Source organism: Panthera pardus, unplaced genomic scaffold (assembly GCF_024362965.1).
Source record: "Panthera pardus isolate Hobbes unplaced genomic scaffold, ASM2436296v1 HiC_scaffold_26, whole genome shotgun sequence".
Classification (NCBI taxonomy): domain Eukaryota; kingdom Metazoa; phylum Chordata; class Mammalia; order Carnivora; family Felidae; genus Panthera; species Panthera pardus.
In genome coordinates this window covers 25,053,706-25,081,504 of record NW_026526832.1, presented here as the reverse complement: position 1 = coordinate 25,081,504, position 27,799 = coordinate 25,053,706, and the positions used below count along the sequence as shown (strand labels likewise).

Below are 27,799 nucleotides of genomic sequence, written 5' to 3'. Positions count from 1 at the left end.
ATTACCATGACTATTATTTATTACTTTTATCATTTAAACTCCTCCAAAAACATTTAAAGAGGAAAAATAAAAGCATAGCCTGTTCCCTCTATGGGAATATTTGGCCTGGTTTCCTTGGCTGGTTTCTGTTAATTTCTCACACTGGACTAACAGGGCACATGCTAGACTCCTGCAAATATTCCTTCCCACCATCTGGCAGCAAGAGGGGAGAATCAGAAGGGTAAGGTTTACAATTAAAGGTTGATGAAATTAAAATTAAAGCTTCTATTTCTATTTTTATTTTATGTCTGGTTTTAAGCTTTGGGGCTCGATATTCATGGACTGTCTGAGGTTGTTCTCTTACTACTTTCTGATACAAGAATAAACATAAACCTTTTAAAATGTGCTTACCAAGGCAGAATGGTTCCAATATATTCAGGACCGAAAATTCGTACTGCACGTTCATCATTTGAAGGCCAATTCTTGTTATCAGGGACCTGATTTTCTCAGGCCATGGTTTAAGTAAAAGGTAGCCAAAAACATAGAGAGCATATCGAAGCCAGCACAGAAGTGGAGTGGCGATCCTGCCGTTTGGTGACTCAGATAGTCGCTCGATTGTTGGAAAAAGCAGAAAGGAGCGAATTATCTACAATAAAAAACATACTTTGATGAGAAGTTTCTTAAGGGATAACCCACTGTTTTACTGTTTCTTTTGTATAGTACTGACAAATGACTGGGTTTCAGAATATGACTGAAGATCTGTTCTAGATGAGAAGAATCACCATATGCTGTCTTTTCAGTGCACAAACAATCTGGGGAGCATAGAAGGATGTCCCTTGAGTTATTGGGGTTAATTTTCAGGGCGAGGAGCAAATCAGATTCCTAGATAACTTCCTGATTGTGACAGCAATTCACAATCCCTTTGAAGGATTGCCGAAATTAGGAATTCATATACCATTTGTTATACCACCTCGACTGACTAATGATAACAGAAGAAAGTAGAGCTACATAATGAACTCTGTTTCTTTTATTTTTAAAATTTTTTAATGTTTTTTTATTTTTGACAGAGAGAGAGAGAGAGAGAGAGAGAGAGAGAGAGAGAGAGAGAGAATGTGTGAATGGGGGAGAAGCAGAGAGAGAGGGAGACACAGAATCTGAAGCAGGCTCCAGGCTCTGAGGTGTCAGCACAGAGCCCGATGTGGGGCTTGGACTCACAAACCATGAGATCGTGACCTGAGCTGGAGTCGGATGCTTAACCGACTGAGACACCCAGGTGCCCCTAAAGAACTCTGTTTCTAAGGGCACCTGGGTGGCTCAGTGGGTTAAGCATCTGACTTTGGCTCAAGTTGTGAATTCATGGTTCATGAGTTTGAGCCCTGCATTAGCCTCTGAGCTAACAGTGTGGAGCATGCTTGGGATTCTCTCTCTCTCTCTCTCTCTCTCTCTCTCTCTCTCCCTCCCTCCCTCCCTCCCTCCCTCCCTCTTTCTGCCCCTCTCCTGCTCACTCTCTCAAAATAAATAAATAAATACACTTTATTTTTTTAAAAAAATATTTATTTATTTTTGAGAGCAAGAGCATGAGCAGGGGAGGGGCAGAGAGAGAGAGGGAGACATAGGATCTGAAGCAGGGTTCAGGCTCCACGTCTGTCAGCACAGAGTCCAACATGGTGCCCGAACCCACAAACAGTGAGATCATGACCTGAGCTGAAGTTAGGACACTCAGTCAACTGAGCCACCCAGCCACCCCAAAATAAATAAACTTAAAAAAAAAATTATGTGTCTAGTCAGCATTTCTTTTACTGATTATATTTGGGGATAGTTCACTTTTTGAAACACTCCTCTATTCCTTACTGTTACTAATAAAAGATAATCTTTAACAGGACCAAATACATTTCTAACAAATGATTTAACCTTAATAAAGTGCAGGCTAGAAACAAGCAAAGCTAGAAATCTCTACATACACAGGAGAATGTTTAAGGACAAAAATATAATTCAACTGAATTCATCAGGATGTCAAGAAATACATTTTAATAATACTCCACAAGAAAGGAGCATTGCTAAAACATTTTACATTTACCATTACGTACTACCAATATTTTAAAAATTAATGAAAATAATTTCTATGGGGGATCAGAAAAGGCAAATAGTTAAGCACAGTCCCTATTAACAATACGGTAATATAAATGAAATAGATCACCAGTATTAACAGAGTGTAGAACAGGAAACGAGAATGGACACAATGGTTTTACTTTTTTTAAAAAAAAGTTTCAGCTAAATATAAGATACATACAGAAAAGCATATAAAATATGAATATGCAATTTAATAAATAATGTATAAAATGAACAGCTATGTGGCTCCAGAAGCAAAACACTGACAGCATGACATCTTCTAATCCCAACTCCTACCTCTCCTCACATCTTAGGTTACTTCTATCCTGACTTCCTTACTTTGCTTTATATCAATACTTATCATTCCTTAATACTATAATCACTTCCTTATTTTGCTTTACATTAATACTTATTGTCCTGTTATAGACTGAAGTGTCTCTCCCAAATTCATAAGTTGAAGCCCTAACTCCCACTGTGATTATATGTAGAGATAGGTAATTAAGGTTAAATGAGGTCACAGGGTGCGGCTCTGATAGATAGGATTAGTATCCTTATAAGGAGACTGACCAGAGAGCTCATTCTCTCTTCCCAGGCACACTCAAAGAAGAGGTCTGCTGAACACACAAGGAGAAGGTGGCTATCTACTAGCCAGGACGTCTCACCAGAAACTGTCCGTGCTGGCAGGCTGATCTTGGATTTCCAGCCAGCAGAACTGTGAGAAAATAAATGTCAGTTGTTTAAGCCACCTGGTCTACAGTATTTTCTTATGGCAGTTTGAGCAGACTAATACATATTTCTTAACACTATAGTTTAATTTTGTGTGTTAATGAACTTTACATAAATACAATCATGTAGTATGTTTTTGTGTTTTACTTCTCTCAACACTGTTTGTAAGATTCATTCATGTTGATATATGCAGCAATAGCTTATTAGCTTTGCTATATAGTTTTCCACTGCATAAACATATTGCTATTTATTTTATCTGATAGATATCTGGGTTGTTTTCAGTGCAGAGGTATTACAAACATGCTGCTAGGAACATTTTTATATGTGTCTTTTGATGCATGTATGTATGTATTTCTGTTGATGACAAAGTACAACTTCTATGTCATATGGTATGCATAAGTTCAGCTTTAGTAGATGATTCCAAATGATTTTCATGCCAACAGACATGAGAGTTCATATTGTTACAAATCCACACTACATTTGGTACTGGCAAACTTTGTAATTTCAACTACCCTGACATATTTTCACTATGACCTTTTTTTCTCTGATGACCAGTAAGGTTGAACAGCTTTTATGTGTTTACTGGACATTGTCTATATCTCCTGAAGTGCTTATTCAAGTCTCTTGCACGCTTTTCTATTAGGCTGCCTGCCATTTTCTCTTCTTGATTTGTAGGTGTTTTTGCGTGTGTTTTGTTTTTGTTTTTTAATTCTACATTCTAGTCCTTTGTCACGTTGCAGTCCTTGGCTTGCCTGTTCATCTCTTATTTTTTTCTCAATGGACCTAATTTCTTAAGTTTGATGCAGTTGAATTTAGTCTTTTATACTTACTGTTTTTGGTGCTTAGTTCTTTTTTAAAAAATTAAAAAAAAAATTGTATTTGAGAGAGGCAGTGAGTGAGCAGGGGAGAGGGAGAGGGAGAAAGAGAGAATCTCAAGCAGGCTCTGCACTCAGCACAGAGCCTAATGTGGGGCTCCATCCCACAACCCTGGGATCATGACGTGAGCCGAAATCAGAGTTGGATGCTCAGCCGAATGAGCTACTCAGGTGCCTCTCTTTATGCCTAGTTCAAAAAATTCTTGTCCAACCTCATATCATGCAGATACTACTTTTTTCATTCAAAATGCTTTTTTTAGAAATTAGGTAATGCTACCTCTGAGCTGTTCTACAATGTATGTTTAAGCCTCTGGTTGTGTTCAACTACAGCTGTGGGTGTGTTCCTTTGATTTCAGGTATCAGTAACTCGCCATTTCCCTTTTGTATTTACATTCCTCCTTCTGGATGAACTGAATGCACTTTTCCTGGTAGGGGCTGACAGTAAAGGTGGGTTTTTGTGGACTCTTTTTCATTCTCTACCATTGACAGTCCTTTTCCATAGCAACATTGGGTGACATTAACCGAATGTTCAAGTTGATCTTTAATTTGAACTAATATATGGTCTATTAGTGTCTCTCTTACTAATAGAGAATAGGGATTTTTTTAAAAAAGGTTTATTTATTTTAAAAGAGAGAGGGACAGAGAGAGAGAAAGAGAGAGAGGAAGAGAGAGCTCCAGAGGGAGAGAGAGAGAATCCCAAGCAGGCTCCAGGCTGTAAGCGCAGAGCCCAACACGGGGCTGGATCTAACAAACTGTGAGAGCATGACCTGAGCTGAAATCAAGAGTCAGGCGCTTAACTGACTGAGCCAGCCAGGTGCCCCAAGAACAGGGACTTGAAGGTGCAACCATGGAGGACTCTTTTCTTTCTAATCATCGTTCTTGTTTTTCCTTGGTCATATCTGTCAGCTGAGTGCTCAGCCATTTCCTATAGACTTTTCCTTTTCTCTCAACAGTAGCTGAGATATTTCTTTTTTGCTCATAATAATTTACCTCTACTATGTCTTCTCCTCTGTCACATAAATAAGAATGTACTATTCCTTGTGGCCTTGAATAAAAGACATTCTTTGGGAGCAGGGAGCCACAGTCTTTTCAGATGATTTTTTAAATGCTGCATTGGCAACAATACATGCAAATGCTCAACATGCATTTGGAATGAATGCAGGGTCTCAGCTAGAATTTGGGAATTTCTGCCACCTTAGCATCTTCTTAAGTACAAAGCAGAAAAGAAGCTAAATGGATTGTGTGTATTTAATAAAGGCACTCATGGGGACTTGTGATGTAGATGATCTGGGCTCCAAAACGTCAGAGATGATCCAGAATCCTCCAGTCAGAGCCAGCTGCCTGTACTGCAATGGGTTTATACAAAGATTATATACAAAGATTCACATAAAGGTTATGGGATCTCTGTGAAGTCTAACCGAGAAAAGTCAGCTAAAAGAATCCTCCCTGGATGCCATTTTCAGTGTGAACTCCAACTCTGTGTATTCAAACACAGACAGGAATGAGATCAGCTCTAGAATCCCAGGACTTTTCTGACACTTGGTCTTCTTCCTCCCCCTGCCACTTAGCCCTCCTCCCACTGGGCTACAGCCTTCCTGATTCAGCAGTAACCACCATGGGGTGAAGACCAGGGTAAGCAGGGTGTGAAAGCGCCAGCATGAGGCCTCTTCTGTTGCAGGAGGCACCTGTAAAGAATCCAATAGCTTTCCAACATCTCCAAGCCCTTGAACAGACCTCCCTGTTCTTGTATTCGGTGAACAGTTGTATGTCGCTACTTCACCTTTGCCTTTCTGCCCAAAGACATCCTTCAGGACCGTGGCCAGAGGCTCAAAGTCAAGTGTGACTGCTGTCTCTCTTAGAGATATGGAATATACCCTCAGACTGGCAAAATTAAAGAAGTCTAACAACACCAAGTATTAAAGATGTGGATCAACAAGAACACTTACACAGCATGGCATTAACTATTAGACTTTCCTCCTCTGTTTCTCAAAGTACATGTTCTTTAGGGGGTGTCTAGAACTGACACAGAAAGTACATTGTTAGTATTTTGTTGAACACTAGAAGTTTAAATCGGGGATCTGACACTTCGCTTGGGTAGCAAGCAGCATGCTTTAAGAGTCCAAGAGTAGAAATGATGAACTCTCTCAGCGACTGGAGTGGTGTTACAATTAGCCATCGATTTTACACATGCAAACTCAGAAGTCTTTTCCCTCTCTTTTGGGTAGTTCTAACATCATGAGTCCTTTTATTCCTGTTAAGTGCTACCAATGTTCTATTGGACTTAACCAGACTCGAGAAATTCTAACAGAGTGGATTTATGCAAAGCAATCTTTGGTGCTGGGAGAGGCAGGTTTCTCACTGCCCTGCTGAGGCCTCCCAGCTGAAGGATCATGAAGGAGCTACTTGCCCCAACCACAGGAAGTCTTCTCCCTCGAGGCTGCAAGCAGGTGTGTCAGCAGCTGCGGTGGCCACAAAGGGAAAGATGAAGGAACTGACTTCTTGGCTTCAGCTGGCCTCTCGATGGCCAGTCTCACCAGGAGCTATAGGAACACGCCATGCTGAGAAAGCCAGGCTGGCTACAGTCCTCAGTCACGGCAGGCTCCCCAGCAGCCAGCATTCTTTAATAGCTTCTCCAAAAACTCTGTGGTCTAGTCATCCACATTTAGGTTCATAATCTACCTGAAACTGATTGTCATGTGTGCTGTGAAATATGGGTCTAATTTAATTTCTTTCCATATGGAAACTCGATTTTCCCAGCATTATTAACTGAAAAGGCTGCCCCTTCCCTGCTTTTCTGCAGCGACACTCCTGTTGTGAATCCTGTGTAGATGTGAATGGGTCCTTTTCAGGGCTCTCTGACCTGGCCTACTAATCTAACTCTGGGCCAATAGCACAATGTCTTATCTACTAAAACCTTCACAATATCTTGATATTTGGTAGAAGAAGTTAAACCCCACCTTGTTGTTCTTCAAAAATGCCTTGGGTATTTTTGGCTCTCTGCAGTTCCATACACATTTTGGAGCTGCCTATTCAGGTTCCACGAACATCTCATTGAGATTCTGATTGTATTCAATTTATAAATTGAGGAGAAGTAATATCTTTACAATACTGAGCTTTCCAACCCATGAACATGGGATAGTTCTCCTTTTATGTGTCTCTGAAAATGTTTTAGACATTTTACATATAGTCATCTTGCACAACTTTGTCAGAGTATTAGGTACTTATATTTTTATGCTATTGTAAATAGGATATTTAAAAAAATTAATTTTCTAAGTGGTTGTTGCTTATATATATGATATAAATAATATTTACATGTTGATTTTCTGTCCAGCAAACTTTAAAGTCCCTTATTGGTTCTAATAACTTGTCTGCAGATTCTTCTGAATTTTCTAAGCACACACTCATATTATCCACAAATAATGACAGTGTTGTTTCTTCCTTTCAAATATTTTTATCTTTTTTCTCTTATATTACCTGTGTTAACCAAAACCTTAATACAATGCTGACAGAAAAAATTCTTGTTTCCAAACAAAAAAAACTTTTTCCCAATATAATCACTAAGAAGCATTATGTGTACTGAAGGTTTTCTAGAGATATACTTTGTTGGATTAAAAACATTTCCTCTATTCCTAGTTTGTTAATTGCTTTTTAAAATCATAAATGAATGTTGAATTTTATCAATTACCTTTTTTGTACCTATTGGATGGTCATATGACTTTTCTCCTTTCATTTATTAATGTGGTAAACCATCAATTGATTTTCTAATGTGAAACTAACTTTTCATTCTTGGGATAAACCCACCAGGGTCATGATACATCTTTTTTACATGGTCTCCTAGTACTTTGTGTAGGACTTCTGTGTGTTGATAAGTGAGCCTGGTCTATAACTTTCTTTTCTTATATTATTTTTTTCCAGGTTTGGATGTAAAGGGTTTGCTAGTTTGAAGAAACTGAGTTGGAGAGTATGGTGTCCTCTTCCATGGCCTAGAGGATTTCATAAAATAATAATGATTTATTCTCCGAATATTTGATAGAACTCACCAGTGAAGCCTAGAGTTTATTTTTAGAAAGTTGTGCCTACTAAAAAACAAAACAAAAAGCTTTGCCTATTGATGGATTCAATTTCTTTAATGTCTTAGGGCCATTCAGGCTTTTTAAAAATTCTTCTTGAATCTGTTTGATGTTAACTTTTCCTACAGGTTTGTCTATTTCATTTAAACTTCAAAAATTATTAGCATAAAATTATTTATAATATCCTGCAATTATACTTCAATCTCTGGACAGTCAGTAGCAATATCACTCCTTTCATTACTGATACTATTAGTGCCTGATAGAGTAAACCTTTACAATTATGAAGGAACTATCTTCACTTCTGTTAATGCTTCTCTCTTAGGGGTTATTTTAATATTAACATAGCTACACCAGCTTTCTTTTGGTTAGAATTTTCAAGATATAACTTTTCCTACTCTTTTACTTTCTACCTTTCTATGACCTTATATTTAGAGAATATATTTGGATTATTTTTCTCTATCTAACCTGAAAATCTTTGTCTTTTACCTAATATGCTTAATACATTTACTGCATTTTTATTTAAATAATTCCTAGTATTTTGAAGCTACATCTAAAATATAAACCTAAAATCCTACGTTGTTGCTTTTCATTTTTTGTATATCCTCACCTTATTTTTTTCTTCTTTCTTACTATTTTTTTTGCATGAGAAAGATACAAATAATAAAAATATAATTGATAGTAAGTATTAAATAATTGAGTGATACAAAAAATGAATAAAGAATATATGTCAGTAAATCACAAAAATGATTAACAATTCTAAAGTAATTATATGACAATTTAAGGAATGAAGATGAATAATAATATAATAAGAAAAATGCATATGTTAGTAAAATGTCCACGGTGGCATAGGGAAGAAATAAAATAATGAAAGAAGACTAGGACTTGGTGGAAGTGACAGTATACCCTTAAACAGGGTGTTGAGTGAAAAGTGACGTTTGAGCAAAGTCAGTCATGGAGTAAGCTGGGAAATATTTGGAAAAAAAGTTTTTCTGGGAGAGGGAGGAGCAAGTCAAGTGCAAAGGCCATAAGACAGAACCTAATTTGTTGTGTTGAGCAAAAGCAAGGAGTACAGTGTCACTGGGGTGGGGTGTGTAAAAGGAGGGCATTTCACGTTGTAATCACAGGGGCGGCAAGGGGACAGAGGATGAGGGTCTAATAGGACTTTGAGTTTTACTCTGGGTAGCCGAGGAGCCTTTGGAGGGTTTTGGAAACAGAGGTGGTATGTCTGACTTCCATTTTAATAGAATTACTCTGGTGTTTAATATTATCTCAAAGGTACTAAATCAATGAAATCAGACAAGATAAAAAAATGAGTTCTAAATATTGGAAAGGCAAAATTACCATATGACTTTTGTTTAAAATATTTTTAAAAATCTCATGTATAAAAATAATAGCTAAGTACAAATGTAAGAAAAAATGTAGTGCTTATCTAAAAAAATTTTTTATACACAAAGGGGCATTTCTTTGTTCTTCTGTTGCAAAAGAGATACAAATTCTTCCACCAAGTTAATTTATTAATTCATTCAGTCCCAATTAAAATACTAAAACATGGTTGTTATTTTGAAATTTAATGAATTATATTAATGTTAATTTGGAAAATGAAATGCATTAACCATCTAGGAATTCTGAAAAAGAAGAGAAAGAGATTAGCTCTTCTAAATATTAGGCAGATTATGAAGCTACAACAGTTAAAACTGTATGGTATCAGAAAAGGATCACATAATTCAGTGGAACAAAAAGGAGTCTCAAAACAAACCTGAAATACATGTGGGAATTAAATTTAGCATAAAGGCATCGGTGGAGAAAAAAAGGAGTTGTTCACTAAATGCAGTAGGGAAAACTGGAAAAAAGAATTATTTGGAACAGCAAAGGGCTGGAGATGAGAGTTCATAATGAGGAGTGGCCCCACATATTGTGGTGCACCCATACAATGGAACATTATACTACAATGAGACGTCAGATAGATTTGCACCTGCAGACAACAAGGATTTCCAATTTCTCTCTCTTCTTTGAAACCAGCTGGTTGGGATTTAGCAAGCTTTAAATGAGACATTCTATGCATTTGGGCTCATATGCTCTTTGGGCTTTTAATTCAGAAAACACAAAGGCGATTTTGTTTATTTTCAGGTTCCTCAACTATGTCCTATAAATGATACCTGGAGATGTCACTAGATAATGCAGTCTCCCTCCACTAACTGGACTTTAACTGTTCAGCTCTCAGTCTTATTTCCTCATCTGGGCAACTTTAACACTATATTAGTAAATAACCAAACCAACCACTATCAGGGATTTGGTTAAAAAAATAATTCCAGGGAATAACGTGAGATCACTACCTTTAATCCTAATCCCTAAACCTTCTGCCATTTATAGAATAGCACCATGGATAATGAAGGAATATATGCAGAACTAGGACCTTTAGGCACTACAATTCTTCATTAGGAAAGTAAAACTATTATGTTCTATCGTACTCTGTTTGTCAAAGCAGAAAAATATGTTAAATGGGAAAGCTAGAAAGAAATGTTTTTGTTTTTTTTTCCCCGCCTGGCCAATCCACAGTTAAACAAGAATAATTACCTAATGAAAATTATCTGGTTTTTTTTTAATGTTTATTTATTTTTGAGAGAGAGAGAGAGAGAGAGCACAAGGAGGGGAGCAGCAGAGAGAGAGGGAGACACAGAATCCAAAGCAGGCTCTAGACTGAGCTGTAAGCACAGAGCCCAATGCGGGGCTTGAACCCACGAACTGCAAGATCATGATATGAGCCAAAGATGGATGCTTAACCGACTGAGCCACCCAAGAGCCCTGAAAATGATGTTTTCTAAGAAGTCTGGTAGTTTAGTCCTTTATTATAACTCATTGCTCATTTTAGTTTCAAGTTTATTCACTTCAAAACAATGGCTTCCTTGTGATTATTAAAATGTCCTTAAAAGATTTAGAGACTATAAATGGTTAATACAGTTACTGTCCTACTAAAAAATATACCATACAGATTCCATACTAGTTATGTAACCCACAATATAAAGGAACTTCGGACTGATCAAATCAGCTGGCAGAAAGAGGAAGCAATCTGTTACTTTGTATAAATGATCCATTACTGTGACCCATGTTAAACAAAACTGCATGCAAGGGAAACTCTAAAAATACACGAGCAACTACAGGGTTACATGTGGTTGATTTATATCAATAACAAAATGAGAATTAAAGTGCACTCTGAAATCATGGGAATGTACCGAAACAATAAGGAAGTTCTAATATATACTCTGAATGCATCATTGCCTCTCAAAACTATAAGAAGACCAAAGATTGTTTATCACAACTAATACTTAGTTGATGAGACTGGTTTTCCTCTTTTGCCTTTGGAGAACAACAGTTATTACCTGTTGGGTGAAACTTATACTTTCCTTAGATACCATAATAGTAACTTCAATGAAATTTATAGCCCAAATTTGATAGGATAAGCCACAGTAATAAAAATTTCTTTTATTCATATAGAAACCCATTGGCAAAAAAATCACCAAGGTCAAGAAAGTGTACCCAATTTTATAACACAGCTGTGCAGAGAAGGTTTCCAAATCTGTGTACATGACAAAACATTTTCTTATGTTACTGTCTCATTAAAGAAAGAACTTCTAGGCTGGCCAATTCATTCTACTCTAAGGAAACATTTTCATATATTTCACATTCTCTTGAAATCTACCAGAGTCAACTTTGATGATGAAGCACAACCATGTTTTCTTGACTAGTACAGGAAAGTAAATATACACATTGGGACTTTTTATAGAGGTACATTTTGGGGGATTAGATATAGTATTTTGATGTTTATTTTTCCTGAATTTATTATTATTATTAATTACTTTACAGAAAGGAAGTTAGGAACAATTTGAACTATAGCCATAAGGTAAGATGCATGATGTTCAGGTGTGGGTTGTATGCAATCTGTTTCATTAAATGGGTATTTTTTTCTTTTTAAAAAAAATTTTTTTTTAATGTTTATTTATTTTTGAGATAGAGAGAGACAGAGCATGAACGGGGGAGGGTCAGAGAGAGAGGGAGACACAGAATCTGAAACAGGCTCCAGGCTCTGAGCTGTCAGAACAGAGCCCGACGCGGGGCTCGAACTCATAGACCGTGAGATCATGACCTGAGCCGAAGTCGGACGCTTAACCGACCAAGCCACCCAGGTGCCCCATAAATGGGTATTTTTTTCGTAAACAAAGAGTAAAATCCAAAAAAAACCATCAATAAATTTTACTGTTCAGATAATGTACTACAGATGCATCCATTCTTCTAGGGTGCAGCAAGGATGCCTCTATGATAGGACTAAATGAAGCCCATGCTCCTTTAACATGGTCAAAAGAACAGCATCACTGCAACTCTCCCTATTTGTTTATTAGCTGAGCCCACCTTCTGTCGTAATGTCAGGGTGCTTCTCCACTGCACATGTTAAAAACAAGAATGGATGGCACACAGTTTTTCCTTCTATATGATTGCCAACATTGTTAAGACATGTTAGGAAACATGCACGATAAACCACACAGCCTTCAAAGATAAAGTTGCTAGAATCAAATCACAGACCTAGAAATAATCCTAGTTTAAACCTGTTTCTCTCTCTTTCCATAAGGCCATGTTTTCCTCTCCTGAGGATAAGACTATTCAGCTTATTTAATCACACATATGCAGTTTATAAACTGCAGATGCCATTCTATTCTAATGATCAAGTGCTTGCTCTTTGAGATATTATATTTTGCTTAACAATTTCATACATGAGTAAGATAGGAATATGCCCCACAGTAAGAAAGTGCTTACAATAGCAGTGGTAGTGTTAGCTTACTACTTCCTAGGAACTACGCTAATGCACCCTGTGTACATTATCTCATTTAATACCTGTAACAAACTTATCAAACAACTGTCTTCATTCCATAGATGAGAAAATGGAGGTTTACCGACAAAGATGAGGTATGCAGTCAAGCATAACTTTAGAGCCCATGCCATTAATGACTATATACACTATATACTTGCATACAAAATAACTTCTTAGCAATCAATATTATCTGGTGACACAATTTCCTATGTTTGAGCCAGTCACTATCATTATTGTTAGAGGCATGCCAATATTTACAAGTGTTTTGAACCATTCAGCTTCAGAAATAACTAACCCTATGTCTTACGAAATAGAACATGGGATCCTTCAACTATTGATTACTGAAAAAAATTATGCCGCTTCAACATGTTTTGCTTAAGAAAAAATTGGCGTTCGAGAAAATGACTACTTTTACCATTTTCCATGCATTTGAATTATAGTCATGACTTTCTGGGAAAGGGATTTTTCTACAATTTAACGACCTGAATGTAAAAAAAAAAAAAAAAAAAAAAAAAAAGCCATTCCATGCATTTAATCTACATGTCAATGATGCTAATTACAAGGAATGCTTGCATATTTGCAGGTATACTTATATCTTATGATTACACTTAAATGTTTAAAACATGGGTTCAAAATCTTCCCATAGCCCATTCTTCACAAGCTTTTGTCATTTTATACACTTCATATTTATTTTGAATGCAAAAACTCTCTCTTCTATTCAGCTTAATCTCTCTCGGAATTCACTTTCTTTTGAGTCTTTCAGATTCAGAATCACAAAGCACTCAAATAGAAAATAACGATGCTCACAGACCCTTGCAGTACAGCACTCCATGACACAGCATCTGTTGTTCTGAACTGAACTGCGTCCTCCGGGTAGCCTCAGAATGCAGCGAATGGTGACGACAGCAGACCCATCCTCATGTCTACGTGACTACCACGGGCTTTTGGCAATTTCAGCTCTTTCTTGGTTTCCAATGGCAAAGCGACACAGAATCTAAAAGGATGGTTTTACTGACCTAAAACCTGCTACTTGGCAATTCCCTAAACTTGGAGCTGGAGTAGCCTATGTGGGTCAGGAAACAAAAAATTCCAGTTGTTCAGCAGTGGGGTTGGGACTTTCCAAAATTAAAAACTCCAGTCTTTAAAAGCTTAAGCCAAGAATAACTGAGAAGGAAGGGTCATTAATTAGGCCTATTGCTTGTTTTTTGATTGATTGATTGATTCATTCATTCACTGAGGATAAATTGGCACCTACCATATGCCAATGCTACGGTGAGTGCTGGAGACTCAATGGTGAAAAAGACAGAGAGTCTCTGCTTTCAGAGAACTTAAGTCTAAGCAGAGAGACATTTATAATAATGCAGGATAGGTAGTATGCTATGGGAAAGAAAGAGTACAAGAGAACCATACAATGGGCACCAGAAACCTCTGATTCATCATGGCCTAGAAACCTTTGAAAGGGGCTTTGGAAAGAGAAGCTGACAAATATTCACTGAGTACGTACATGAGCAAAGTGCTGACGACTTTGCTCAGGGTAATTCAGGGAAACCTGTACAAAAGACTCCTCCCCATTTAACTTTGCTGAAAGACACTGGGAAACATGTACACTTCAGTTTCATATACTAAAATGCCATTTACTAACCTGAACTAAGATGAGCGAAGGTATCCACTACAGGTTTCCAGACCAACGAGAGCCTAACAATGGAGAAGCCCACGGCCAGAAGCACACTCTGGGTGCATGCCAAAGCAGCACACAACAAGGGATTTCTGCTCAGAAGCTGTCCCAGTAAACACTCCTAGCTTCTCAGAAGTCAAAAGGAAGGCTCACAGTACGGCTCTCAAGATTCATTTTATGTGGCGACAAGCACATCCAATAGGGAAGCTAAGACTCTAGGAGGCAGAAATGAAAACTTGGGAAAACAAGTTATTTGGCCCAAATAACTGAAGTTCATGCATACGCCCCCCATTACCAGCTTTGGTAATGAAACAGGTAAGGATCTATCCTCCTTTCAGATCAGGAAAAAATAGATGTATCAAAGATGTATCTTAACATATCTTCTTCCTCATAGGTCTCTGAAGGGGGTGTTCCTGCTCCCACTGACACACAGATACAGCAGGCTCCTTACGGTAGTATCCCTCTTGGCTGTCTCCTAGGCTCAGCAAACACCTGAGGTAGTTTCCAAGTCCTCCCACATGCCTCACTGCATTCCTGAGACCTTAGCTTCTATGGAGCCCAGAGAGGGGACAAGTGCCTTGGGGAAGGCCCTTCCTTACCTTCTTGTAACGGGGGTGGACGCATTCCTGACAGCCTGTAAACATCTCTGCTCTTAAGAGTATTTGGCATACACACGCAATAGGTCACTAATTTATCAATTGAAAATGTTCCATGGTATCTGAAAATGCTATGTGATGGACATGGGAATTACGTACAGTAAAACCTTGGATCGGGAGTAACTTGATTTGCAAGTGTTCCACAAGATGAGCAAAGATTTCTAACAAATTATCTAACTTGATAAACGAGCGAGGTCTTGCAATACGAGTAATACGTGACACCGAATGTCATGTGATCACAACTGAGCCGATGGTTCTTGAAATTTGCTTTGATATATGAGTGCTTTGGATTACAAGCATGTTTCCAGGATGAATTATGCTCACAAACCAAGGTTTTATTGGACTTTGTTATCAGCTTAAATTTTAGCCAGCAACTAATATTCTCTATATATCTGAGCGTGTATACACACATATAAATATAGTCAGTATATATACTGTATATGTGTATATATATACACATATGTATATATGTATGTATATATACAGTATATATACACATATGTATATATGTATGTATATATACAGTATATATACACCCCTATACTAGATACATGAGAGAACACAGACACAGAGACAGATGGAGTGTGAGAGGGAGAACAAGTAGTAAAGCAAATGAGGTAAAATGCTAACTGTAAATGTAGATAAAGTGTATATGGTATTTTTTTAAAGTTTATTTATTTATTTTGAGAGAAAGGGAGAGAGAATGTGCAGGGGAGGGGCAGAGAGAGGGGGAGACACAGAATCTGAAGCAGGCTCCAGGCTCTGAGCTGTCAGCACAAAGCCTGACCCGGGGCTCAAACTCAAGAACCGTGGGATCATGACCTGAGCCAAAGATGCTTAGCCGACTGAGCCACCCAGGCACCCTGTGTATATGGTGTTCTTTGTACTATTCTTATTCTTCCAACTCTTCTTTAAGTTTGAAATTGTTTCCAAACAAAGCATTAAATAATTAAGTACAGTCCACCACTGCCCTCTATCCCCAGCCATGGCACTTCCAATCCCCTTGGTCTTGCTCTACTCTTTATCAAGGTAGTATCACCATTGAACATATTAATTTGGGCATCTTTCATGTTTATTACCATTTTCCCTTGCAGACTGTGAACTCTGAGAGCGCAGAGCTTCCTTTCTGTTTTGTTCACGAGTACCTTCACGTCTAGTACAGGGGCTCAGGGACAGTGCATGGCGCCTCACTGACTGAATGAATGCAGGTCTGGCTGACGGGCAGCAAATCCTCCAAAATGACTGCCTCATCCAATACCTTCAAGCAACTCCTCCTCTGCAAGCCAGCTCAGGACTACAGGTTTATTCTGTATAGAAACTGAAGAAGAGAGCTTTTGGAGCTGGGTCAGGCACAGAGAAAGGCAGAGGAAAGGACCCACAGGAAAGAGGGATCAAATGAAAGCTTAAACACTGAGTGCGGACACTCTCGCATGCAAACACCAGCCTCTCGTGCTGCTTTGCTCTGATGATGCTGCCCTTAGGCAGGAGATTTGGACACTTTTTTTGAGAAACTGAATGGCTTCAGAGAAACACCATACAGACAGTGACACTGACAAATGCCACACAAAAAATGTCAGGATACCTGTCCAATCACCCTGCAATGAGGCTGACTCATTGATAAGGCCCACTCCCACACAAAACCGCCAAGGATTTTCGGTGCTTCATTCTTAAACATGAAGAGATAACAAAGGAATGTCAGACATTTGAGCAAAGCTTCAATTATACTACACAGATCAACATAAACAAAATATGAGAAAAGGAATCCAGAATGAATCGCGATAGTACAAAAAGTGCAACAAAACTCCAAAAATTTGTTCTCCTCAGAAAGAGAAAGCGAGTGAGCCATAAGATAAAAGGGACACTACAAAAAGGGAAAAAAAGAACAAGAAGCTATCTTAGAAATTATTTGCATGAAGGCTGAAATTAAAAGTTTAGTTATATAAATTATAAGAAAAAGTCGGGAAAATATCCCATATTTCTCAATGTATAGAATGAAAAAGCAAGGGTGGGGGGGGAGGAGAAAGAGATTGATAATGGAAAATAAAATAAATCAAGAGAATCATTTCTGGATGTTTAATATGTAAATAATGAGACAACAAGGAAAAAAAATATACAGGAGAGGTTTTTGGTACATAAGGATGCCAGTTTTCAAATTAGAAAGGATAAACAGTCCAAAGAATATCATCATAAAATGTAATAATGGGGATAAAGTAAAGATCCTAAAATTGCCCAGAGAAAAAACAAGTCACATAAAGAATCAAAAACTCAAAATGGTATATTTTTCAATAGCAGATCTTGAAGAACTTAAAGCCAGGCAACAGCCGGTCACAGTGGAGCAGGGAGGGCAGACTAGCTTACTGCAGAGCAATCTTCCTGCCAAGAACAATTAGAAAAGCTGGAAAAAGTATTTTCTTAAAGTGCCTTTGAAAGCATCAAAGGCAGAAGAGACTGAAAGGGCCAAAATTCTAGAGAAAAAGGAAACTCAAGAGAGGTGTGTTGAAACAGCTTTTCTTATTTACCAATTTGTGAGCAGTAGCTAAGAGGACAAGAGGCTGAAATATAATATGGCTCAATGGTCTAAATTTGGGCATTTGGTGCCCATTAAAGAGAAGGCACCCTAGCCTTTCAGTGGGAACTACCAAAGGGCTACCCCCTAGAAGTAGTGACCAACTGGAAACAGACCAACTTTCACAAAGATATTGTTAGTTTAGCCTGATTCCAGATGGCATTAAAGTGATCATCCCTCACCATAATTGCTAGTCAAAAGCAAAAGGAAATTCTCCATGGAGGAATCTAGAAGCCTCATATTGTCGTAACAATTTTTCACATAGAACGTCAGGTATTCAATTAAAAAAAAAAAAAGAACAGCTTACTAAGCAATGATGGTTCATTTTCCATGTCAACTTGGCTGGGCCATGGGATGATCAGATATTTGGTCAAACACTATTCTGGGTGCATCTGTGAGGGTGTTTTGAATGAGATAAATATTTGAATCAGTAGACCACGTCAAGCAGATTGCCCTCCCTGATGTCAGTTGGCCTCATCCAGTCAGCTGAAGGCCTGAATAAAACAGAAAGACTGAGTAGGAGAGAATTCTTTCTGAGGACTCTTTCTGAGCCCGGACATTGTTTTTCTTCTGCCTTTGGACTCTGAGATGTGAGCTCTTCCTGGGCCTCTAGCTTGCCTGCTCTGGGACTAGAACTGATACACCACCTGCTCCTCCTGGGTCTCCAGTTTACCGACTACAGCTCTTAGGACTTGTCAGCCTCCAGGATTGTGTTCGCTAATTCCTTAGAGTTAATCCCCTTCTATACGCACACATATCCCACTGGTCCTGTTTCTCCAGAGAACTCTGACTCCTACACAAATATACTGAGGGACAAGAAGACATGACCAAAAACAAAGAGGGGACAGCAGGAAAGAAATGCAACAACATGAGACTTGGATACTGAGATTATCAGACACAACAGAAGTTTACGACTTTGTAACAACAAAAATTAAAAAATGGAAATTTTATAAGCAAAAACTAGAATAGCTGAATTGAGAATGCAAAAGTTGGGTTTAAAAGTTTATATGTAGCTGAAGTGAAGATTGCTGAACTGAAAAGCAGTGTAGGAGAAAATATGTAGATTGGGGTGGGGAGAGAAAAAGAGTTCTTTTATGTAAATTATACCTCAACTTAAAAAAAAAACAAAAGCTTAAAAATCTAATAGTATCAAATGAATTACAATACCTATGATGCAAGGTGGAATATATAAGAATTGTGAAAAAAAGGTTTCAAAGGAAGGACAATAAAAATGACCGAGGAGAATCAGAAAAGAGTTCTGAAAAGAGTCTGCATCTGAGATGATTTTAGAAGACGGGCAGAAGGCATCTGTTGGGTGCTGGGAGGAAAAAGCAGAAAAAAGTGGATAAGAAGAAGTGATAATAGCTAGGAGGGAGCACTAGGTATGCACTGGCAGGCACAGGGACTACGGCCACGGGAGACCATCTCTCTCAGAGGACCTTGAGGAACATTCCCCTGCAACTCAGATAACCAGAATCTGCCCCTAAGATTTCATGAAATCACTTCTGAGTCAGCATCAGTCAACATTTGTATGATGTTATGGAAGCCCTCAGAGCCTTTCTCGCCTGCAGTGGGGCTCACGAAGCTCCTCAGTATCTCCCTAAGGGTACTGAGCAATGGAAAAGGAAAAGGTTGAATCTTTAACACTCAATTTGGTTTACTATAGAGGCTCCCAGGACTCTACTGGTAAGTTAAAATTATTTGTTGAAATGGAGTTTCTGTACTATCTACAGACTTCATTTATGCATACTCCCTCTGGACTCTGTAAAATTGGTACTGGGAATGCTGTATTGTCTGCTTTCCTAGGGACAGGCTGCCAGAAATGATGCTGGCTTCAATCTTTATCCCTTCATCAGTATATCTTTCTGACACCTGATAATCTGGCTTCTTCCCAACCCAATGCAGTTAGTCTGAATTGGCTTGGAATGCAAGATCTCAAGACGACCACATTTTCTTCTTGTGAAGCATCTCCCCTTCAGTGCCTGCTGGGCTTTTTCCACTTGAGGGAATTTGTTGTGGCCTACGTTACATATTGCTCACAGATTTTCCATCAGAGCAAGAAGGGAGGGGGAAGGAGCCTCATGCACTGGACAACCATACTAGAGAGCCTTTTCCTTCCCTAAAGACCACATTCGCAGTTCTCATCTCCATAGGCTGATAGACATAAAAAAGAATCTTCTGGCTAAAATGAACACTAGCCACAGAAGAACTTCACAGAATCTTGTTCATCTGTTTTTACACTTTTGCAGATTCTCTCTTCTCTGACTGCTGTGCTCCATCCACTAAGGCTCTACGAGTCTGTATGTCTGTGAACACCCAGTTCACTGGCATAACAAAGTCTAAATGTAGCAAGGTATGAGCGTATTTTTCATCCATCTAACTGTGAGGGTATTCATAAAGATAACCCTCTGCCTTAGCACTGGCACTCACTCATATCCCAGAGCCTCTTAGAGTCCTAGCCACTATGAACCTTATAGTCCGATGAGATTTGAATAGGACTGTATTGTTCTGAAAAGGAACCTTCTTTACTCTAGCAGTATGATGAATGATGACTTAATCCCAACTGTGATTTAAAAAAAAAAAAAATCACATTCAAATAACAATCATGAAGAGACCATCAAAACACATACCTATCAACAATCCAAATTATTCTGGGAATGGTGGGGGGGACACAGGTTAATAAAAAATCACCAGGAAGGACAAAAGCCTAGCTGACTGAGTAGAGGATGAAGAGTAGGTAGGACAGGTAAGACCTGAGCATTGCTGATACTGCGAAAGATGCTGCTACCGACTTGGTGACAGTACTGGTCTTAGGGGTGGGTTTTCCTGCAGAGAGACCAGGAAGTTGACCTCACCTTTTTACTTGTCACCCTTTTATCTGTTATCGATTGCTGTCTAACAAATTACCAAAACTTTTCTCTCCTGAACCAACTTTCTGTTATGAACTCTTACAAAGTGCTTTCTTAAAAAACAAAGAAAATACATAATCATTAAATGCTTACAGCAGTGAAGAAACATATGCCATTAAAGGAAATCTTAAAAAGTTTTTTAAATGTTTATTTTTGAGAGAAAGAAAGAGACAGCATGAGCAGGGGAGGGGCAGAGAAAGAGGGAGACACAGAATCCAAAGCAGGCTCCAGGCTCTGAGCCGTTAACACAGAGCCCAAAGTGGGGCTTGAACCCACGAACCGTGAGATCATGACCTGAGCTGAAGTCGGACGCTCAACTGACTGAGCCACTCAGGCGCCCCGAAAGGAAAATTTTAAAACACAAAGTAAATAGAAAAAAAATCACCCCCAAACTCACCACTCAAACACAATCACTATATTCACCTTGGTAATTTTATTTTCAAGCTTTTAAATGTATGTTTTCATTTAATATAGTTTTACTCATACATTCTGTATATATTTTAATACTCTCCTTAACATTCTATAACTCTTGTGTACTACAGCACTCTTTGGGAATATATTTTGATAGTTGCACATTCTATAGTCCATTTAACCTTTCCTTTAGGGCAGAACATTAGGGTGTTTCCAATTTTTTGCTACAACAAATGACAAGTTTTTGTACATGAGTGTTTTCTCTATCTTTGAGATTTTTTTCTTAATATAGATTCCAAAGAAAAGAATTAGTAGGTTCAAAGGGTATGGGCATTTTTTATAGGAATTATTTTTTTCTGATAACACAGTCATTGTAAAATAGCAGAACAATGTAGAGTCTCTACCTCCAACATACCCTTAACTCTAAACCCAGAGATCACTAATATAAGCCACCTGGTGTTTACCAGTTCAGACTTTCTACAAGTGTATACAGAAGTATATACACATACAACATTAAACTTTTCTTAAATACTGCTACTATTGTAGCAGCTCATTTTGATAACTGTCGAGGTCCATTTAGCAAGCATTATGAAGTGCTTCTATATACTCAATAAGCAGACATTATTAAATACTACCATATACTAATTTATTAAGCACTGTGTCATGTGTTGTGCTAGGTACATATTTTTTGATAGATTTTATTAGCTCTTCTTTAGTGAATTATCTGTTCATGTCCTCTGTGCCTTTATTGGAAAAGCTACTGTTCTTTTTATTGATTTCTACAAATTCTCTATAATAAGAAGCTAACCTTTTAGCTTAGTGGCTAGGAGCATGGACTTTGGAGTCAAACACACATGGGTTCAAATCCTACCACAAGCACTTACCAGCTGTCTAACCCTGAGCAAGTTACTTCTGTCTGAGGTCTCAGTTTCCTCATGTAGAAAATGGGAACAGGAGCCCCTCAAAGAGTTGCTGGGTAGATTAAGTAAGACCCACAAATGATAGCACCAGTAATATACTAACTGCCACAGCAAAAAATAGTTCATAATTTAATCTTTAATAATTCTAAATATCTACAAGAGAACTAAGTATCTTCTACAAAATTTTATACCCTAATATGCAACAATGCATAACAGTTCAAATTTTCATTGTTTTCTTATTAGATAAAACAATATTGAGAGGAGGTGCTGTATTATTCTCTAAGCATGAAAACTCAAGTTAGATAGGTTTAAAATGACCTACATAAAATTATGATCTATCCATACTTTTCTGTAAACAATTTCACGTTCAGTTTAAAAACGTACGTGTTGAGCTACAAAAGCAATTTATGGTACATTTAGTATGTTAAGTCTCTCTGTCTACTACATCAACCTTCAAAGTTACATTTACTTTTTTGCCTTCCTGAAATTTAAGATCTTACAAACCAACTGTAAAAAAACATTTTGGGGACAAGGAAATCTGAATATTGACTATATTAGATGATATCAAAGAATTATCATTTTGTTAGCTGTGATAATGACATGGTGATTATATAACAAAAAGCCCCCTTTTCAAGATGCCCAATGAAGTCTTTATGGGTAAAATACCATGAGGGTTACAATTCAACTGAAAGTATTTAAGAAAAAAAAAGGGCAAAGGTAACAAAATACTAGTAGCTATATTAATCTGGATAATGGGTTCTGTAAATTCATTATACAATTACAATTATTTTTATTTTTCTGTTTGAAGTTTTTCATGATAGAAATTTTAGATGATCAATTTAAAAAGGAGTCTCTTTTTCCTTTCCATCTATATTAGCTTAGATAGCTGTATTCGTGCTTTGCTGAGATGGACTGCAACTGAATATAACTTTAAACTGCTTTATATTTTTTTAATGTTTATTTATTTTGAGACAGAGAGAGAGAGAGAGAGAGAGAGAGAAAGAGGAAGCAGGGGAGGGGCAGAGAGAGAGAGAGAGAGAGAGAAGAGAGAGAATCCCAAGCACACTCCACGTTGTCAGCACAGAGCCCAATGTGGGGCTCAATCCCATGAAGCATGGGATCATGACCTGAGCTGAAATCAAGAGTCGGACGGTCAACCAACTGAGCTGCCCAAGCGCCCCACCTTTACACTGCTTTAAACTACTTAAACACCTTTCCCAGGCTATGTCTAAATTTCCTATCTCCAAAACAAGGTGGTTAGCTAAAGGCCCACATACAACAGTTGACTGATGACTTCCGCCACCAGAAGAACATTCTCAGAATTTGTTATGATGCCACAAATACAGCTACTTCAGTGCCTAGAGACACAATAACATAGGCATTGGGGTTTGCTGGAATGCAGAGGCCACTGCAAAACATAAGATTGAGAACTCACACCCTGAAGTGTGGGGCTTAAGTCAGCTTCTGCTCACAGACTTCTGCTACCTTGCCACTTAAATCCAAGAAAGACAGTGAAATATACGTTCCCACCCCAGGTTTGACCCTGATAACTCAAGGAAATGAGAAAATACTTCTTGGGAGTGTTGTTTCCCTGAACAATCTGGATATCCGCACCTCTACTCAAGAGGGTCACTGTGCTTGTGGATAGGATCGTAGGCAGAAAGAGCTAGGATACGTGAAATACAGAAAAAAAAGAACTTTCCTATAGAGAACCTGATTAGCATTCCTCCTGCTTCCAAGGGAGGATGTGAGAAGACAGAGCTGACATGTTCCCGAAAGACCAGGGGCAGATTTAATTGTCCACGGAATCTTCATACGTTCTGTGTTCCCAGTTTCTGGAAAGTTTGGTGGGAGCGTGCACCAGCATCACCTGCAGCACGGATAGCTAGGTCTCAGCCCTAACGTCTCAGATTCAGTACGTCTGAGTGCGACCCAATAATCTACACTGCTAACAAGACCCCAAGTAATGCTGATGCTGCTTTGAGAAATGCCGGCTTAGATATCTGAATGAGTGCCTCATATCATCTATTATATTCTACTCACAACTATGCCTGGGCCAGGAAGTTGTGGTGATAACATGAGTGTAGGCAGCATATAAGGCTGTTTGGCTAGTAGCCACTTCACTTCACTTGCCTTACTTGTTCCTTTAAACACATGTCATTAACTCCCAATATACTGGGTCTGTGAGAGGATGGGGAGAATTTTCCATATTTGATAGTACCATGGATACACAAATACTAAAATGTTTCAATATTTAAATCAGAAAAGTGCTCAGAAATACTCAGATGAAACGCATTAGATAAAGTACTAAGTATTAACATGCATGAAGAATGTTTTATTATAAACCCCTGTTTTCACTTTCTTGCAGCTTTCCAAAAAAATTAGCCCTTTGTGGTGAAATTTTCCATGCTTGGTTTCAGCCCAAAGGTGATTTTTTTTTTTTTGCACAGTTTGAGAAAAATATATTAAATAGTTTTTGAGTTATGAAAAGATGAAAAAAGCCCACACAATTTTTCCACTTTGAAAGCAATTTTAGGATTTTTTAAAAAATATGCAGATGACTAAAAAATGGCTGAAGTCAAAAAGTTGAAACTTTCCATGTGTTCAGCTTTCAGCAAGGTAGTCTCCTGGGTAATTCAGAAAAGATAATGTGTATGCATACACATAAACAGATAAGTAAATACATTTAAATAAATGCATAAGTGATTGGTAAAATAGCATTTCATCATATTCTATATAAACCTGCCTCAGAACAGGGGATTTATTATTTTCTGAAATGGAGTCTTTCACCAAGCAGAGTAGCTAGCTGTTGACTGCCTGACCTCTGTGGTTTTCACGTACCAGGGGTCACTCATGGTTCACAAGGACACAAGTGTGGCATTCCTGTGCCCTGTGTCTACAGAACCACCCACTTCCTTCCATACTCCATCTCCCCTCTGCCCCCAGCTCCCTCCTAGGATTCTGATTCATTGTCTTCTGAGTTCAATTTCTGCCCTTGGCCCATGCCTGAACACCAAGTCCCTTTATCTTCCTTGCTCTAGAAAACACACAGGTTCTCATTCCTCCTAATTCTCTCTGAACTCCCCATGAAAGCATTGACCTGCTTCTCATTAAAGTCTTCCTTGTGTATTTAAAGAGCTCAAGTATTAAAGAAACAGCAGTAGAAATCTTACATTTAGGCCCAAGAGGTTTTGGTGGTTTGTCAAAGTAACTTACTCTACCCCTTATCATCATGACCCCCCCTAGCTACCTCACCTGGAAAACAGATAATGGAAAAGTTAGAAAACAGAAGGCAGAGTCCTGGTTCTGCCGCTTCATGGCTAACTGACATAAAAGTCAGACACGTAACTCTCTGGAACTATGGTCTCTCCATCACAAAATGGAAAAAATTAGGTTGTTTCTTGTCCTTATTACATGTAAACTTGTTTTGCAAATTTCAAATGAATGTTGGGTATAATTGTTAGTGATGACAATAGATCAATTTTAAAAACTGTTTCAGGTTTCTAGACTCAAATGAAGAACCAAGTTAAATCACAAAAACACTTTTGAAAGGGTTTAGTCCAAGATTAATAAAAATTCAATTTTCCTAGTTTCCAAGTGTGCAAATTTAAGAGACAAATAGATGATGATGATCCTCCAACAAATGTTCCCATTTCTCTTTCATTCTCAACATCGCTCTCTGCATGGGCTATTCCTCTCAGCATGTGAAATGCTCTCCCACTTACAGGGAAAAAAAGGTTCTCTTGACCAGTGTACTCTTTAAGTTATCATCTTGTCTCCTCCTCTTCACTGGCCAATTCCTGGAACACGATCCATTTATCACCTAACTGCTTGCAATCTCCTTCTCCCACTATTTCACTACAAACGTTCTCTTACGGGTCATTAATGGCCTTCTGGTTACCAATACTAGAAGCCTGAAGTTCTCTTTGAACTCAACTCTGCTACCCTATTTCAGTTATCTATTTTCACATAATGTACCATCCCCCAACTTATGGTTTAAAACCACAATGATTACTCTTTCTTATTCTGTGGGGTCAGGAATTCAAACAGGGCTCAGCCGGACTTCTGTTCCATGTGGCATTGGCTGGTCACTCCCTGGGCTGCATTCAGTAGCAAATGAGATAGGCTGAAAGGTCCAAGGTTTCACTCACACCTGGTTCCTCCTATGTGGCCAGCATGGGCTTTTTCACAGCATGATGGTCTCAGGCAGTTGGACGTTTGTATATGGCAGCTGGCTTCCAAGAGGGAAGAAATGGAAGTTCCCAGTCCCCTTAAGCTGAGAATTATTAGAATATCACTTCCACTGTATCCCATTGGTGAAAGTCACATGCCCAGCCCAAATGCAAAAGAGAAGGGAAAGGGACTTCATCTCTTGAGAGAGGAATGGCAAAGAATCTTTGGCCATCTTTAATCCACCATGTACCCACATCTTCCTTGACATTCTCCTTTCTCTTCTCTTACTCAGTGGTACACTCCAGCTTAGGGTAATGGCTTTCAATTTTTTTTAAACCTTAACTCACAGTAAGATATACATTCTACATTGTAATGTAGGATATCAACACACTCCATAAAAAGTGAAACAGAAGTTTCGCAATACAATACACTAATACTTTCTATTCTACCTTATTAGATATATTTTTACAAATGCTATTTTATTGTTCACAAACAAGTTTCTCTGCTCTGAGGAGGATGACACTTTGCAGCCTCCTTACACTCTGCAGTCTGTTGATGGCAGACTTGGTCGTATAACTTGCTGTGTCTAATGCTGTGTGAAGAGCGACAAATGTCACTTCCAGGCAGAGGTTTTAAAATGCAGTGGCTGGTTCATTATTTCCTTTTTATCTTCTGCCATGAGACTGGAATATTCCAGATGGAAGCTACTCCATCAATCTGGATTCTAGATTAAGAGTGCAAGGTGAGAACTACATGGGGAGACTAATCCCCAAAAGACTTGTATCATGAACAGTAAATAAGCGTTTGTTGTTAAAAGCTACCCTGTGTTACTATAGCACGGTCTACCCTATCTTGACTGAAGCCACTGCAGTGGCTTCAGAATCCACGAATGGACTGTAGTTGTTATTTTGGAAAATTATTACATCTTTTTCCTCTTCCTCTTCTTTTTTTTAAAAAAAAATTTTAAAAAATGTTTATTTATTTTTGACAGAGAGAGAGAGAGAGAGAGAGAGAGAGACAGACAGACAGAGCATGAATGGGGGAGGGGCAAAGAGAGAGAGGGAGACACAGAATCTGAAGCAGGCTCCAGGCTCTGAGCTGTCAGCACAGAGCCCGAAGCGGGGATTGAACCCACGAACTGGGAGATCATGACCTGAGCCAGAGTCGGACGCTCAACCGACTAAGCCACCCAGGCGCCCCTCTTCCTCTTCTTCATCCTCCTCTCTATCAAAGAAACTCATTCTCCTCATATATATCTATGACCCGTTTCTTTCCTCTCTTAACAATTTCCCTTGGCAAATTCCATATACTGTCTTCATTATTTCTCATCTGAACTAGTAGTAAACCTGCCCATCACTTGGTTGTTAGCTTCTTAGTCTACACTCTTTCCCCAGTTCACTCACCTTTTTCTTGAGACATTAATATATCTGATGCAGGACTATTATCATCACAGGTCCTTCAGTGGCTCCTTGCTGTCCAAGAAATAGAGTCCAAACCTCGAGCCCAAACTTTCTTGTTCCCACTTCTATCAGCCTCGGTTCTCACTTCCCACGGCTCCCTTCATGCACACTATGCTGCACCCTAATCAGATCGCTCACTGCTCTCTTCATGTGTCCAGGGATAAAAACCATTTTTTTTCATACTGTTCCCACCACTTAGAATATATAACAACCCCCTACCACCCAAACATCGAACTCTCTACTCCTACACATTTCTAAGTACTAACTCAGTCTTCCCCTGCTCAAATACCAGCTCTTCACAAAGTCTTCTGATCTTCTCAGTGAGGGGCCATCTCTTTCTTCAAAACATTCAGAGCCTTAAGGTACCTCCTCATTTTGCCTTCCGTTTCTTAACACTTAATCTAGGGAC

The 27,799-nt window shown here is 38.5% G+C and overlaps 1 protein-coding gene across 3 annotated transcripts in view; it reads right to left on the bottom strand.

Annotated features, from left to right (window-relative positions):
- The window catches only part of LDAH (lipid droplet associated hydrolase), a 110,172-nt gene that overhangs the window by 34,201 nt on the left and 48,172 nt on the right, over positions 1 to 27,799 (bottom strand). For all 3 annotated transcript variants that reach the window (XM_019450833.2, XM_053891122.1, XM_019450840.2), the window contains one exon: positions 391 to 625. In XM_019450833.2, the coding sequence (XP_019306378.2) occupies positions 391 to 625 (235 nt within the window). The remainder of the gene's footprint in view (positions 1 to 390; positions 626 to 27,799) is intronic.